At 56.2% G+C, this 16,245-nt stretch overlaps 1 protein-coding gene and 1 long non-coding RNA gene across 2 annotated transcripts in view; one reads left to right on the top strand and one right to left on the bottom strand.

Moving 5' to 3' along the window:
- Nucleotides 1-6,313, bottom strand: part of PTGS1 (prostaglandin-endoperoxide synthase 1) — a 19,854-nt gene extending 13,541 nt beyond the window's left edge. The window contains exons 1-2 of the mRNA XM_037059215.1: nt 6,214-6,313; nt 6,029-6,118 (exon numbers count right to left, since the gene is read on the bottom strand). Of these exons, the coding sequence (XP_036915110.1) occupies nt 6,029-6,118; nt 6,214-6,220 (97 nt within the window). The 5' untranslated portion in view covers nt 6,221-6,313. The remainder of the gene's footprint in view (nt 1-6,028; nt 6,119-6,213) is intronic.
- LOC118995999 (uncharacterized) overlaps nt 1-16,245 on the top strand; it is an 18,871-nt gene extending 2,626 nt beyond the window's left edge. Inside the window, exons 2-3 of the long non-coding RNA XR_005068404.1 lie at nt 828-834; nt 16,235-16,245. This is a non-coding gene — a long non-coding RNA (uncharacterized LOC118995999). The remainder of the gene's footprint in view (nt 1-827; nt 835-16,234) is intronic.

Below are 16,245 nucleotides of genomic sequence, written 5' to 3'. Positions count from 1 at the left end.
GGCTTCTAGAGCATTCACTTCCTGCCAAGCCCAGCACCCAGGGCAGGGTTTGTGGGATTTGGAAAGGGGCAAGTATGGGGGTGGTTCTCCCAGACCAGCCCCCAACCTCTGGACACCTGGATACTAGGAGGAAGAGACTGCCTCCCATCCATCGGTTTTTGTAAAACAGAAGGACGAGCAGCTACCATAATGTTCCCTTGCAGATGGGGGAACTGAGGCCAGATGAGAGGACACCCAGGCGGGTCACCCAGCAAGTCATACCAGACCAATTGCCCATCCCTTCACTTCCAGCCCACCTCACAGACTCAGCCACCAAGTCCAAGGCTACATGTTTCCCAGGACCCTGCGGGCAGAATGTGGACTTGAGGAGAGTCTTGGCTGTCTCTGCTCTCATTCCGGACAGGCCCAGCTTTGGCCCACTTGGCAGGGGTGGAGTGGCGGAGAAGGGAGGTGGGTCTAGGCTCTAGGATCTTGAGGTAGGTCAGGGACCAAGGGAAAGGAGACATGTGGCTGGAAAAACCTACTGAGATGGTGGGCAGAGAGCTCTGGCATCAGCCCCTGCCTCCCGAAGAAGTCCCCACCAGCAAGTTCCTCCTGTGTCTAACCCAGGTCTTGCCCATCACAGTCCCCTTGCTCAAGCGATTCTTCAAGAGCAAAGTCAGAGACTCCTTAGAGCTCACACAGTACTCATTCACTGCTTGGCAAGGGAAACCGAGGCTCTGAGAGAGGTAGGGCTTTGGCCAAGGACACAAGAGGGAGCAGGGCCCTCCTGCAGACCCAGGACTCCTGGCTCCTGGCAGGGCTCCTTCCCCAGCCTCCCTCAGGAGATGCCAGGTCCCCCTCTGCAAACACACTTCCTTATTTGAGCCCAGAGCCAACATTACAGGGAACTCGTATTCTGTGTGCAACAGATTATAGGAGGTCAAGAGGGCAGCAAAAAGCCCGAGAAGTCATCTCGGGGTGCTGTGATTAGAGGTCATGACCCTGGGCACGGCCTTGCCCCTCCCCCTTCAGAGCATGAGGCCTGGGCCACAGGGTCCTCCTGGCCCCCAGCTCTGAGAGGGCCTCCATCATCACCACCCACCACCTCCCCTCAACACACCACACACACACACGCGCGCGCGCGCACACTAAACAAATCATAAGAATCATGCAAATGATTTTGCTTAAAACCTGGCAACTCCTCCCACCCTACAATGGCATCTTTGTGACCTCTGCAGGGGTGTAAGAAGGAGGGGCCCGTGGAAAGGAAAGAAGGCTTGACAAAGGCCTTATCAGGCTGACACAGGCAGACTCACAGGCAAGACCCAGGGCAGGAACCTGGCTGGACCCAGCCTTCCCCTCCCACCACAGGCCCAGAAATGCCAAGCAGGCCCAGGGATATGGAAGGCTCCTCATTGGTCCCTCCTGCTTTGGGCACTGCTCCCTGCCTAATTCGCCTTCCGTGGAGCCCCACTGCCCAGCACCCAACCTCAAAAGGATCTCAAGGGGTTGTTCCAGCTGGTTCTGTGGCAGCCCTGCCCTTCAGTCCCAAAGTCAAAAGCTCGTCTCCCTTTCCTCAGACTGCTGCTCCTCCCTAACAAACTCCCTCCAAGTCCACCTAACGCCCTGGCTGAGCCCACCCCTTGCCTCCAACAGACAGGCATGAACGTCCACACTTAACTCCACCTGCTCTCTCCCACCCTGGCTCCGTGTTCCAACTCAACCTGCTCTTCTCCATCACAAGCCCCCAAGAGAAGGGGCCACACTTGCCCCAACAGCTGGCACACAGCTGGAGCTCAGCCCAGGTCCTGGCAAGATCCAGCCACCCAGAGGATCCAGATGGGTCCGCCGGAGCGCAACAGATGTTTGCAGAATTACTGAAATGAAGCTGGGAAGCAGGAGGCCTCAAGCTTGGCCAAAGAGGGCTTTCATCTTCCCAGACCAGGGTCGCTGGCTTGGAATCTAGCTTGAAAACTCCCTGCACAGCCCTAGAGCCCTGCCCAGCAGGAGCAGAAAATGCCTGTTCTGCCAGGAGAGGCCGTGTGAGAGCCGAGGCTCCTCCCTGCAGGCTGGCTGTCCAACTTTCCATCCCTCCTCTCCAGATCTTTCCATAAACACCAACTGCCCCAGGGCAGGAAGAGAAGTTCTCCCCAGCAAGGACATCGGCTGCCTTTGAGAACCAAGGGTGTCACGGTGGGCAGAGAGGAAACTGGGAGCCACTTTCCCAGGGGTGAGCCTGACCAGGCTGGGCTGTCTTGCCCATTCCCGGCTCAAGTCTACCAGCTTAGCACTCCCTAGAAGGGGGCATGGAGAACTCCCTATGGCCACCTGAGGAATGCACAACCCCAGGCCCACTGCCTCAGTCACAGTGCCAAGGCCTGAGCTCCTTTCTCTTCCCCTCCCTTCCTCCTTCTAGAGGCCTGGATTTGGGGGAGGGATGGGGAGGAAGAGTCACTTTGATCCATAAGCTAGGAATGACCCCAAGTGGGTAGATTTGTCACCCTTCCTTTGAGGTAAACCTGGAAAAATCCTAAATGAATGAAGCCAGAAGCCCTGAGGGATCACCATCCCCTGCCACAACCAGAGGTAAAGAAGGCCTCTCTTCAGTCTAACTTAAATCTTGCATGCTTTCAGGCCAAGCCCGGGTCTGGGCTCAGTGGAGGACACCTTGTGTAATAGACCATCAAGAAAGAGAACTGGGGAGACGCAGGCACCGAGTCCAGTGCATCTTGCGTTCCCACACCCCACACAGGGCCAGGCACCAAGTAGGTGCTGGGAAAAGATACACGAGAGTAGCTGTTCTCTGCTGGTGCTGTGTCCTTGGGCAAGCCCCTTGCATCCCCTGGACCTCGTTTTTTTGTGCTTCCCTGGAAGAGGATGGAGCAGACGGGCTCTTGGAAGACTTCCCTTTGCACTTCTCTTCTTCTCCAGTCTGGGCAGAGATGACCTATCCTGCTCCATTACTCACATTGCGGTGACTCCCACCCCATCAGCAGACCACCTTACAACTTGCCCTCCCTGAGGGCAACCCAGAGGTAAGCTTGATTAGCAGGCCCCTGCGGCACACATTCCCACAGACAAGGCCTGTCCAGGAGAAAGGCCTTGGAACCTTCTGTGGATTCAGGCAAGGAAATGTCCCCCAGCCCAGGAGTCAGGGCTCTGGACACAGTCAAGGAACATCAAATCTTCCAGATGCAGAGGCGCCAGGCAGCAAGAGGCTGGAAAGAAATTCCCTGAGAATATTTAGAGAAACTCCAGAGGCTTGGCAGCCACAGTGAAAAAAAAAAGACCTACAAGCCAGACCTGGGCTCCAGCCCCTACACCCAGCCAGGTCAGCAGCCAGGGGCCAGGCACCACCGCACCAGGCCCCCACAGCTGGGCCACAGCTGGTGGAGCGCGCCTGGAGAGGAAGCCCCATCTGGGTCTGTAGCCACAGACCCAGCTGGAGCTGCAGATAGGAGGTGGCCAGCAGTGAGTAACAGGGAGGCCTTGGCATAGGCTGGGTTCCCACCCCATGTGGGCCAGCAAGGTCAGCTGGCCTCAGGGACCTCCACCTGATATCAAGGTTGTGCCTTATCCCTAGCCAAGCAGAAAGTGCTGCACCAAGTCCAGGAGCTGGAGGGAATGAACTTGAGCATTAAGTACCCCCTGGAGCAACCTTGCCCTCCAACCTGGACTCTCCCTCTGCCACCACACACGAGGCAGAAACAACATTCTCCTCTGACACCTGCCCTGAGGTGCGTCTGCAGCCCTCATCTCATGGGGGATCAGCCTTTGCTGCCCCTCTGGGGGCAGATACAGACTTGCCACGCCTGATGCCCAGGCACCTAGGATATCAGTTCATTCATAGACTTGGAAGCACAGCCCAAACCTTCTGCCCCTGCACTCAACTTGTCCTCCATTCTTTCCTTCACCCTTGCAGCAGCCTCCTGGATGGAGTCCACCTCCAGTCTCACCCGCAAGCCATCCATCCAACCCACTCCCCCCGGGGGAACCCTCAGGCCCAAGGCCCTGCATTCAAAGGCCCTGACAGCCGGCACCTCCCACTGCTCCCCATGCTCCTGTCTGCTTCCCGCAGTTCAGATCTGCAGGCTTCAGCTCCTGCGCTGCTAGCAGAAAGACCCTCACAGAGTTTCACAGTAAACCGCACGATATTTCTCCCCCACTCGCCACCTCCCCGGAGTCCATGTCACCAAGAAGCCTCCCTCAGTTCCTCTCACTTGAGAAGTAGCTGCTCCATCCCCTGAGCCCCGCGGTCATGGCCCTGCTTCCCCCTGCATGGCAGCCTGCTGTCGTCTCTATCTCCCGCATCAGACTGTGAGCTCCTCCAAGCTCTGGGTCTCAGCTCCCGCCAAAGATCAGCAGAGAGCAAACCTTTGGGAATATTTACACATGGGGGGGAAACCTATTCTGTTAAAACATACAACGATATAAAGATAAGCAGAAAAGGCAAAAAAAAATGGCATGGCTCACTGGGCCTAGTGAGCAAAGGCAGGAAGACCGGCAGGCCCGCCCTGCTGACCCTGGACGGGGCCTCAGAGGAAATGCTGGGCTGATCCAGGAGTTGACAGCAGGGGCAGCCCCTGCGCTCAGGGTCTCAGACAACTGGGCTCACCTGACTGGGTCTCAGAGCCCCCTCTGCAGAATGGGACCACTTCACCTCCAGGGCTACTGCAAGCACCAGCGTGAACCCCCACCAACTGCTGGGACTTGTGAACTGTCAAGACCTGGCCATGTGAGCCTTCCTCCTCTTCCCCCCCACACACTAGGCCTTTGTTCATACCTAAACCCATGCCTGGAGCCCCCTCCATGCCCCCCTGGCTTCCCCAAATGCCACACACTCGAACTCTCTCCTCCAGGTAACCTGGTCTGGTTCTCAGTCCACACAGACATTGTCCCGCAGTCTTCTGAGCACTGACTGAGCCCCAGGAGCCCCCCAGCAGAAAGCTCGGACTCTGCTCCCCACCCCCACCCTCTCCTACAGATGGGAAGTGGAGACGCAGAGAGGGAGGGATCCCTCAGGGGGGCCACGGGGGCCAGTGGGGGACGGTCCTTCCAGGCCTGGCACATGTACACACATGTGCGCACACAGAAGCAGTCAACCGGAGGAGGGAGGCTGGCTGAGGGAGGAGCTGGATTCCTCCGCTTGGTATATTGTACCTGCATGGTGGTCGCCAGGGGGGCTGGGATTTTACAGGGTCTGACCTCCCATGATCTTTGGGTTGATGAAACCAGTTCACGGTGGGGGGAGGGGGGCGTAGGGGAAGAGCTTGCAAAGTGCCTAAAGTCAAAGAGATCCACACGGTTCGATTCCCAGTCAGGGCGCATGCATGCCTGGGTTGCAGGCCAGTTCCCTGCAGGCTAGCTCCCAGCAGGGGATGCACGAAAGGCAACCATATGTTGATGTTTCTCTCCCTCTCTCCTTCCCCTCTAAAGATAAATAAATTTTTTTAAAAAAGAGAGAGATCCAAGGGTTCCAGCCCTGAGCCCATCTGGTACTGCTTAAGCTTGAGGGAGTTTCGGTGCCTATCTGAGCCTCAGTTTCCTCATCTGCCCAGTGGGGACCTCATGCGAGAGGATTTATAGCTCCAGGGAAGAAACCAGGTCTGCATGGTGTGCCGGGGTCCTCGCCAGGGGAGAACTTCACGGGGTCTGGGAATTCGGATGGGTCCCCAGAAAGTTAGAGGCTAGAGAAGGGGAACTAGCCAGTCCGCTTTTCCCTCGACGGTTTCTGATGCTTCCTCCGAAAGAGGGCCCCACAGGAAACAGCGATGTTGTTGGGGAGCTGAGGGCCCAGAATGGGTGAGGGGGCTGGAGAGGGGCTGTCTCCTCTCCCAAAGCTGGCATGAGATTCCGGTCGGCCCTTTCCCCCAAAGAAGCACGTAGCCTCCCCCTCCCGGACCCCCAGCACAGGCCACACGCCCCTGGGGTCTTCCGAGGGCCCCCACCTCCTCCCCCGCACCGCGAGCAGAAAGGCGAAGCTGGGCCGGGGGGAGGGAGAGGAGGAAGACGAGGCAGGACCCGAGGGCAGGAGGGGGCTGCCTACCTGGCACGGGCTCCCCGGGGTCCACGGGCAGGACCGGGGGCGGCGACAGCAGCAACAGGAGTAGCGGGAACCGGAGCCAAGGACTCCGCCCTGAGAGGGGAGAGAGAGGAAGGGCTTACCAAGCCTGTCATTGGGGGCTCCATGAGGAGGCAAAGGGGGCCCCCGGGGCACCAGGCCGGACTCACGGCTCATTTTGCTGCGGGGCGGCCGACGGGTGCGCGGTGCAAACTGCCAGAACCTCGCGTGTGTCTCCAGCTCCGCGGAGCAGCTCGGGCGGCCCCGCCTGCTCGGCCCAGCCCCTCCCCACCCATCCCCTGGCCCCACCTCTCCAGCTAGCGGTCACCTCGGCCACCACCCACTCACTTCCTCTACCCCGGGTCCCAGCCAGGACATTTTATTCATTATTCTATGATTGCCACCTAGGCGATCCCCCCACCCCCGAGATCCTTGAGGCGCCGGAGCTTTCGAAGCCTGGAGGTGCCAGAACCGTGTCCGTTTGGTAGATAGGAAACCTGGGCCCAGAGACGAGGTGCAACGCGGAGATCACCCAGGGCTCGGGGCAGAGCTGACTGAGCAGCTGAGGCTAGAAGCCGCCGGTCTGAACCACACAACCTGCTGCCCAAGAAGAAAGGGGGCCGGGAAAGGAGCAGTGCGGCCGTCCTGCACATGGCTGCCTGGACGAAAGACCCCAGGAGAATGACCGACACCCCCTCCCCACCCCTAGGCGGGGCTCTGCCCTCTGACGCCTCTGCGGCCAGAAACGAAGGGCACAGGCCCCGAGCCCAGGAGACCTGCGCTCACATTCAGACCCTACCACGCTCTGGCTGTGTTACCCTGCTCCCGGTGCTTATCCTCCCACTGGTCCCCAGCACGCTCCTCTATAAGATGGGGATAAGAAGAACCATCCCGGAGGGTTCTGGTAAGATTCCATGAAACAATGCACACAGAGCTCCTGTTGTGGTACCAAGCTCATAGTAGGTGCTCAGTTATCAGGACGCATGTTTTTCAAAGCTCTCCGATCTAGGGCTGCCCAGGGTCGCTGCTGCATCCACTTGCTGACTTGACAGAATCCCAGTACCCAGCTCCTCTTTTTTTAAAAAACAAAATAGTTGAGGGAACTAGCGGCAGCAGGCAGACGCTATCATCCTGAGTCGCTCAGAGTCTCCTGCCAGTTCTTTTTCCTCCATTTCCCCAGCACACCCAGCCATGCTGCGGGGCCCCACAGTGGGAAAGGCCTGGCGGGAGGGTGCAGAGGTCCGGTGCCCACTCCCTGGCCACCTTAGGAGTAGGGTGAGAAGTGAGACCTGTTGGGAAGCCTCGTCTGTGTCTCCACCCGAGCTGTTCCCATGGTCTGCTGGGGAAAAGCTGGCTGCCCTGGGGGAATCAGAGCAAGCCAGGGCAGACTGGGGAGGGGGCGGGGCAGGTGGAGGGCCCTGGGGTTCTGGGACAGGCAGCGACTTTCCCTCCAGCACCAGGTGTGGAGTCCCTGACAACAACCCACGAAGGGCAAGGCATGGCTTATCCGGCCAAGCGGTCGGGGTGAAGACTCGGGGGGCCCAGCCACCCAAAGAGAAGGGGACTTTCTGGTGGTGAAGAAAGGAGAGAAGGTACTTGAATGAGGTTCCATGACTCACTCCCGGGTCCTCCCTCCCTTCGGGCCCGAGCCCAGCGAATTACCACCCCCTCCCCACCCCAGAACAAGCACCTTCTGCTTGTTCCTTAACCCCGAGTCACCTGCAAACGCCTGTATGGCCCTGGCACTGGGAGAAAGAGCCTCGGGCTGGGAGTCAGGAGAACCCAGTTCCAGTCTCAGTTCCTCCATGATTTGACCCTGGACAAGTCTCTGCAGCTCTCCAGGCCTCTGGTCCCCGTCTGAATGACAGGTCATACCAGGTGGTCTCTGAGAACAGGTTTGACCTGGAGGGATCAAGCCCTCACTGTGGCCAGGCTCAGTGACCAGCGCAGGAAATCTGGAGATGAAAGCAGAGAAGGAGAAGCCAGAGAGAGGTGGCAGGCAGGACACCAGTGCCGTCATCCAGGAATAGGACAAAGCCAGGACAGCGGAGTAGGGGAGAGGAGGATGAGAGAAATGGTGTCAGAGAAGCGCCTGGGCTGTGTGAGCCGTGATTGGCCAGGGGCCTTCAGGGAAAGAGAGGTGGGTTTCTGGCCCTATCCCCCTGGGAAGGAACCAGGGAGGGGGCCTGTGCAGTTCACACCTGGACTTGTGTTTGGTCCATCTCGGCGGTAGGGTCCAGCACACAGCTGGGTCTGGGGAGAGGTGCAGCTGGCCTTGGCCCCAGCCCTGGGGAAGAGCACAGCACAGGGTCACCCATCCTTGCTCCTCAGCTCCAAAGCCTATAGCCTCAACACCAGAGAGTTTTCCTAGCCTGCAGGACAGCGAACTTCCACTCAGCTCCGGTGTCCCCTGGGGAACCTTCTTCCACACGACTCCTTCCTTTTCTGTCTTCAGGGAACTCCTGTGCTCTCCCTGGTCACAGCAAGTTGCATGCTGGCTTACACTGTCCCTCTGTTCCCTTATGAAGCAGCGAGCATCGGGGTTGCTCTTGCCCCAGGGCCAAGTGCCAGCTCTGATGCACAGAAGACATCCAGCAAGTGCTGGTTGACTGAGGGAAGAGACTAGGGGGTGTCTGCATGAGCGGCTGAATACATGAAAAAACACAGACCTTCCCTGAGTCCGTGAAGGTGCAGGGCCAATCTCATCAAGGTGACTGCCAGCCCACCCATCTGCTGTGGCTGCCCCCAAAAGTGTCAGTGCCCTGCCTCAGTTTCCCTACTTTTCCCAGCTGGGTCCATTGGCTAGCACCCCCACACTCACAGTCCCACCGTAGACCCTGAGACCACCCCAGGCAAAGACAGTTGTGGGCCCCCTCCTTCCTTCTTCCCTACACCCCGTTGGTGACATGGGGTGAAGCTCCTCTCTGCCAATCCCCAGCCCCACCCATCTCCACCACAACACATGCCCTCCTGGCAACGCTACCAGACGCTCTAAGGAGGGCCTGGGAAATGGCCCAGGAGAGGTCCCGCCCCTCCTGGGTCCCACCCACTATTTGGAAATCTAGAGCTGACTCTTACTTGAATCACCCAGGGACCCAGCCTCACCCAGCCCCACCTCGGGAAGCAGCCTCTCAGGCCAGGAAGTGCTGGAACCCACCCAGCATCCCTTCAGACCCCACCCCCCAGTTCTGACTAGCTCTCAGTGTCACCTTAGGCAGCCAACTGCCCTCTTGGGCCTCAGTTTCCCCATCTTTACATTGGAGTTAATGCCATTCTTATAAAACTTATTGTGAGGAGTCCTTTGAAGCAGAAGGTGTGTGAGCACACCTGGCCTCCCAGGGGAGTTCAGCCTTCCTTCCTGAGCAAGAGGGCCCCATGCAAAGTCCCTTTCCTCCTTCTCTTTGCCAACCCAGCTCCAGGCTAGGCCTGGGGAACTGGTGGTAGGAATAGCAATTGCCAATCTTTCTTGAGCGCTGACTGCGTGCCAGGAAGAATGGTATGCATTTTACATGCAGTGCCCATGCAATTACTCCACAGGCCTATTCTCACCTCCATCTTCCAGAGACAGAAACCGAGGCCCAGAGAGCTGAGGTGTCTGGCCCGAGGTGGCACAACTAATCCTTTTGTTCCGGGATACTAGGTACCACATACCTAAATCCCCGCACAGCCAGCCAGCGTTCAGAGGAGACAAATGCACCGTTTGGGTGGTGCTCAGCTGGGTGTGGGGAGTGGGGGTCCATTGTCAGCATCGTAGTTCAGCTGAGAAGCTAAGGGCTGAGAGTCACAAGACATTTTTACACCCCTTTCTCACTGAAACCCTCATAGCACCCCAGGAAGAAGGTATTATCTCCAGCAAGCAAATGAGGAGGAAACCAGGAAACCGGGGCTCAAAGATTTCCCTAGATAGTGCGGTGAGGGGGAGGAGGGGGAGGAGGAGGAGGAGGGGGAGGAGGAGGAGGAGACAGGCCTGTTGCTGGAACATGGACTGTGTGGCAGGCATCAATGTGAAGGGGTTGGGGTGCGCTGTGTTCTCTGTATCATCACAGCTCCACCAAATAGGCCTTCCTGTCCCCATTACTGTAAACAGAAAAGCCTGTTTGCTAAAGGCCACGGGCTAGTAGGTGAGGGGGCGATCTGAGCCGATCTGAGCCATGGTGGGTTTGATGTCAGCAGTGGCTATGAGCTTAACCCTTTGCTGCCTTCATCCCTGGCTCTCTTGGCTCCCAAGCCCTGGATGTTTAAAACAAACACCCAAATCCTGGTGGAAGCTGGCCAAGAAGGAAGATAAACAAGCAGTAGATTGGCAAGTGGGGAGTCCCCAAGCTCATCTGGGGAGTTTCCATTGCAGGGTCCCTTGTCCTGTGATCTCACCACTGGGCAGCTGGGGGCATCTGGTCAACACAAGATGGCATGTGGTCACGCCACTGGCATCCTCCCAGCCCACCCGCACCAGAAGTGCAGCCTGCAGAGCGTCGGCCATCAGCTCCGGGGACCTGGGGCCCCATTCTCCTGTGATGAAGGAACCAGAGAAGCCTGGGAAAGAGGCAGTGGGTCTTGCTGAGGGTGGCAGTTGCTCTGGAGAATGCCAGGGCTGTAACACATCAGTGACCACATCCCCCTCCTCCTCCACCACATTTGAAGAAAGCTGCTGTTTCCCTCCCAATTCTGCTTGGAAATTTCCGTAGCTCCCACCACCCCATCCCCAGCCTGGCTTTCGAGTCTCATCATTTGCTGAGCAGCTGGATGTCATAGAAAGAGCCCTGACATGGAGACTGAGGAGTTCTAGTTTCTAGTAACGGGACCCCCCGAACTCGCTCCGCGACCTTGAACAAGCCACGCTCTCGAGTCTCCCTTTCCCTCCTTGTGAAATAAGCCTGTTTCATTCAATGTGCAAAAGGCAGGGAGCACAGGTTTCAGAGCCGGGCAGACCTGGACTTGGAGTCCGGGTTCCGTCCCCTGGCTGGGGGGCTGGGAGCCAGCCCTGTGTCATCTCGGAGCCTCAGCTTCCATCGGAAAAGAAGGACCATCATCATAATACCTATTTCCTGGGACCACTGTGAGGATAGAACCACTTAGCTCAATTCCTGGCATGTAGGGGGTACTCGGGAAATGATTTTACCAGTGCACTTATTATTATTACTAATTGCATAATTAATCCAATTCTGTCAGTATGGTTCTAGCTGTAGAAAAAGACAAACTTGGACCAGATACGTAAGAAGAATTTAAGACAGAGTGACAGGCAAGTTCTGGCTGACAGCACCAGGAATGCTTTGGTCTGTGTGTAACGAGAGCCCAAACAGGGGAACCTCAACAAGAGTAGAAGGAGGCGTGTTTTCTTCTTCAGCGACAAGGCCCTGGGTGAGCAGCCCCGGCCTCGGTGACTGCTCCACTGAGCCCTCGGGAGGCCAGGCTCTTTCCATCTCTCTGCTCCTCACCCTCAGGGGCGGCCCAGCAGAGCCCCACTGACAACTCCTTTGCCTGGAGGGTTTGGACATTGTGTTTTTGGATGAGGCGGGAAGGCACAGGAAGCTGGAGATGGAGACAGAGCCAGAATAATCTGGAGCCCCTGCTGCGTGGGCTATGGTTTCTGATGTGCAGCTCGAGGAGAATCCAGCAGCAAGTAGGAGCTGCAGACTGCGGAGGTGAGCAGGCCTTCTTTGTCCCAGGGCCGCATCTGAGAACCGCAGGACCACAGCGGGTCAGAGCCAGGAGCTCCCTGAGAAGGTCCAACCCAGCCCCTCAGGTGACAGACTCAGAGACTCAGAGCAAGGCAGAGACTTGCCCGAACAGGCCAAGTGTCTTTCCTCTGTGTCCTATGGCCTCTTCTTGTAGAACAACTGACCTTGGCCGAAGTTGCGTTACAAACACCAACGCTACAATGTCTCATCCTTCGCAAACTCACAGCTGATGAACTGAGAATTTACTGGGCAGGAATTCGTACTTCCAAACAACTCTTTGATTCTCAGGCAAGCGCCTTAAAAGCCCATTCTCCTCAGCCTTTCAGATAGACCTGGGCTGACTCATCGCTCACCTGGAATGTGCGTTCCTGCCTTGACGCCTCGTTAATAACCTACTGTCATTCCTTCCATGCCTCCGCACCGTTCACAAAAACATTTTCACTGGCATTACTGTCTCTTTTCATCCACACAGCAATCTTTCGACATAGGTGTGTTTAGCCCCCGAGTAAGTCGGGATTATTTCCACTATAAGTGACAGATCCCCCCAATTCCAACTGATTTTGGCAAAGGAAGGGGAACTGTTGGCTCCCCAAGCTGACAAGTGGGGACAGGTATGGCTGCCTCCAGGTGTAAGATTCTTTCTCTCTTTCTTTCTCCCTCCTTCTGTCTCTCTTGTCGTTTCCCCCCCTGGGTGGCTTCATTCTCAGCAGGTGCTCCCCAAGGACTCTGCCCCAGTGCCCCAGCCCCAAATGACAGGAAGACGCCCCTTTCCTGGGCACTGCCGATTGCTCTGGCTTAGCTCGTGTGCCTGTCCCCAAATCAAATACTGCGACCAGGGAGATGAAAGCTCCTGATTCTGATGGGCCAGCCCTAAACCGTGTGCCCACGTGGACTGAGAATGGGGGAGGGACGATCTGCCAGAGAAAGCTGGCGCCATTATCAGCAGGAGAGGGAAGGGATGCAGGGCAGCCAGAAGCAGCTGATACCCACGAGTGCTCCGTTTCTCCAGGTGGCGGACAAGGAAGCCGAGGCTCAACAAAGTGAGGTGACTTTTGCCCGAAGCCTCTGGGCTGGTAGGAAAGGAGGTTCTCTTGCCTTTGGCCATGAGCCTGGATGGAGAGGACAGTCTGGAGCCTAGCAGGCATCAGAGCTTCCCCTTGACCCCCGGAGGGAGGGACAAGGGTTTGGAGGAATGCTGGACTCCAGGCCACCTCTCCTCTCCCTCCCAGTGTTTCCCTCAGCAGGGAAAGCTGTTCATTCTCATTGAACAACCAAAGCAGGCCCGACACGGCTGGGCGCTTCACAGGCACAACCTCTGCCACCGTGTTTTAGGCTCAGAGAGGTGAAGCAACTCATCCAAGTCACACAGCCTGGGCATGGCAGGGCTGGCACTCGTCCGGGTCTGGAGGGGCTCCACCCCCTGTGATGTTTCCTGTCTTTTCTTCTTTAAATAGAGGTCCTACCCCTTTTCAAGCAAAGCAGCTCCATTCTTTTATTATTATTATATTATTGTTAGATGTTATATATATATTATATTATATACTGATTATGCTATTACAGTTGTCCCAATTTTCCTCCCTTTGCCCCCCTCCACCCAGCACCCCCCTCCCTCAGACAGTTCCCCCACCATGGTTCATGTCCATCATGCTGTTTTCTGGAACAATTTCTCAGTGGGACACCATGGACATTTCGTGCAGGATTGCCCCACACAGGACAGGAAGTCCAGCTGGCTAGGAGTAAACTCAGTCATGGCAACAGCCAAAACTGCCTGTGTGTTTCCAAACTCCACCCCCTGCAGGGGGTACCTCTGCCTCTGGATCAGAAACGCCACAGCAGGCTGACCGCATCTGGTTCCTTTCAGTGGCCTCAGAGCCTGACACAGAGAAGCACTTGGTGAATGTTTGACCAAGGGAAGGAGGGAGGGAGGAGAAGAGACATTTTGGTCCACAGGACTGAGTGCGAACCCCAGCGCTACCACTCCCTAGCTACCTGGCATTGAACAAACTGCTTACTCCCTCGGTGCCTTGGTGTCCTGGTCTGTGAAATGGGGACAGCATCAGCGACACCTTCCTAGGGCTGTTACGAGGATTAGAGGAGTTAATTCTTACAAAATACTTCAGACATTGCCTGATGTTTCAAGGGCACTGTATCAGTGTTGGTTAAACAAACAAGCCAGTGAATGAATGACTCATTTATACGCACACACGCCATCGGTTTTCTGTATACAAAGACCTTCATATTTGTCATCTTACTTGACCAGCCCCCTCACCCTGTCAGAGAGCATTACACACACTTTACGCTTGAAGAAACTCACTCAAGAGGTGAGGTCACTAGGCTAAGTTCTTCAGGTTGTTCAGCTGCAGCTCCAGAATTCCAGACGCTGCAGTTTCCCTCCCCTACAAATACAGATTCTTAGTCTAAAGATGAATGAGTGAGCGAAGGAGCTTCGGGGACTCCGACCTCTCAAGGCACCTGGACAGGTGGCGGGGGGGTGGGTGTCCTGTCTCCCCTCCATCCAACCCGGGGCTCTCATGGGGCTGCCCAGCACTGTGGTATGTGTGTGAGTCACCAACAGTTTGAGAAGGCAGAGGCCTAGCGGTGTGGCCAGGACCGCAGGACCACAGGAAAGAACTGAGTGGTGAGTGAGGACTGGCCAGCTGTCTGCCCACAGCCTCCCACTCTCTCAGAAGAGCATTGTCTCTGTGGGTACCCCAGAGCCCTCAAACCTGGACCCCTCTCCCAAGCTACCCTCAGGACAGAAACTGTGGGTCTCCTTGGGTCACCTAGAATCCAGCACACAGGAGTGACCGCACTGCTCTCTGATGCCTTTCCACTCTACCCCACCCATCCTACAAGGATGCATGAGGTGGCATCTTGGCCAACCTCCAGATGGGATGCTGGAGACTCCTGCTCTCAAGGAGCTCTCAGGCGAGGGGCTGAGCCTCAGAGGAACAGAGACAAAGGAAGGGGAAGGAAGGAGCACTGGGAACACACTCACGTGTGAGCACATACATTCACGTAATGAGATTCTGGTACTTCCTCCCATGCCAAGACGCAAATCACTGCTGTAGTGAGCTCCCACGCGAGTGGAAGTGTAGAGTGGTAAGAACATGGGGAATCACTGAGCTAGATCGTTTATGTGCCCCACCACTCAGACACACAGGTCTGCCTAATTAGCAGCCTTGGATAGCTCTCCCTATTGGTAGCTCACTCCACCCTTTCTTTCTGGCAACATAATCCAAATTACGCTGGATCCTACTCCTCCTTAAACTTGTCTACTTGGAATCTTTTAAACTTTCTTAATCCGACCAACCCCACCTAATTCAACTCCACTCAGCCCACCTCAGTTCTCTTAAATTAGACTCAAACCAACTCAGCTCAACTTGTTTCCACTCAGTCCGCCCAAATCCAACCTAACCCAGTTTGATCAAACTTCATTCCACACAACCCAACCTAACCCATCTCAACACAGTCCAACTTGGCTAAAGTCTGCTAAATTCAAGGCAGGCCAGCTCAACTCAGATACACCCAAATCCGATGCCATTCATCCAAACAAACCAAACTGTTTTCTGCTCAACCCACCCCAACGTGACGTCACATAGTTCTCTTCCACGCCACCCAAACCAAACCAATGACACCCAACCTGACTCATCCAAGCCCATGCTGCCCAGCTCAGTTCTTCTCTTTTCAGATCTCCTTCCTTCCAACACTGAATACCTGCCTCCCAACCCTCCCCCCCCAACCAGATTCCCTGTCATTCTCCAAATAGCGAGACAGAGTTACGCCTGATCTAAAGAAAGATGAGGACATTTTTCTATTGGTTTCCCATCTCCTTGCTCTTCTTAACCACACCCCCCTACAGGTTATGACCTTCATTCCTCTCTGACGCCCACCATTTACCCCTACCCTTTAACGGAACCGCCAGGCTATGAGGCCTCAGAGATGCCAAGCCTGAGTGGGTTCCCGTATCTGTACACACCACCCCAGGGAAGTGAGGTCTCGGGAACATTGAGATCAGGGGCATGGAGGCTGCCAGTGCTAGAGGTCGGTCAATGGGCAGGAGAAGGATCGCCATATGCGGGCAGCTTGCAGACAAAAGCAAGATCTGGCTTGACTCCTCCTCTTCCCCCAGGGGTTGGGGGGTGCGTAGAACTCCATTCTTGCCTGTTTCTTTCTTGCTCCTTCACGGCTTTGCCCTCTTTCTTATCTCTCTGTCTTATCTCTCTGTGTCTTTGTCTCTGATCTGTGTTTCTTTCTCTCTTGTTTCTGTCATCGTCTCTGCCTCAGTCTGTGAGTGGCCTGTCGTCTCTGTCTGGAACATTCTCTTCCTCTTTCACTGCCTCTGTGTTGCCGTCTCCCTCTTGCTGACTGTGTTCCTTTCCATCTCGGTCTCTAGTCCTGGCAGTCTGCTTCATGTTCCAAGCTCTGGCTGGGATTACTGCTCTTGAATAGGGACGTCTCCATCCCTTCATCCCCTTCCCCCTTGCCTACAAAGGGGACAACAGTCACCCAGGCTGTCCCAGC

Source organism: Sturnira hondurensis, unplaced genomic scaffold (genome assembly GCF_014824575.4).
Source record: "Sturnira hondurensis isolate 20B ecotype Veracruz unplaced genomic scaffold, ASM1482457v3 Scaffold0010448, whole genome shotgun sequence".
NCBI lineage: Eukaryota > Metazoa > Chordata > Mammalia > Chiroptera > Phyllostomidae > Sturnira > Sturnira hondurensis.
This window is presented reverse-complemented; position numbering and strand designations above follow the sequence as displayed.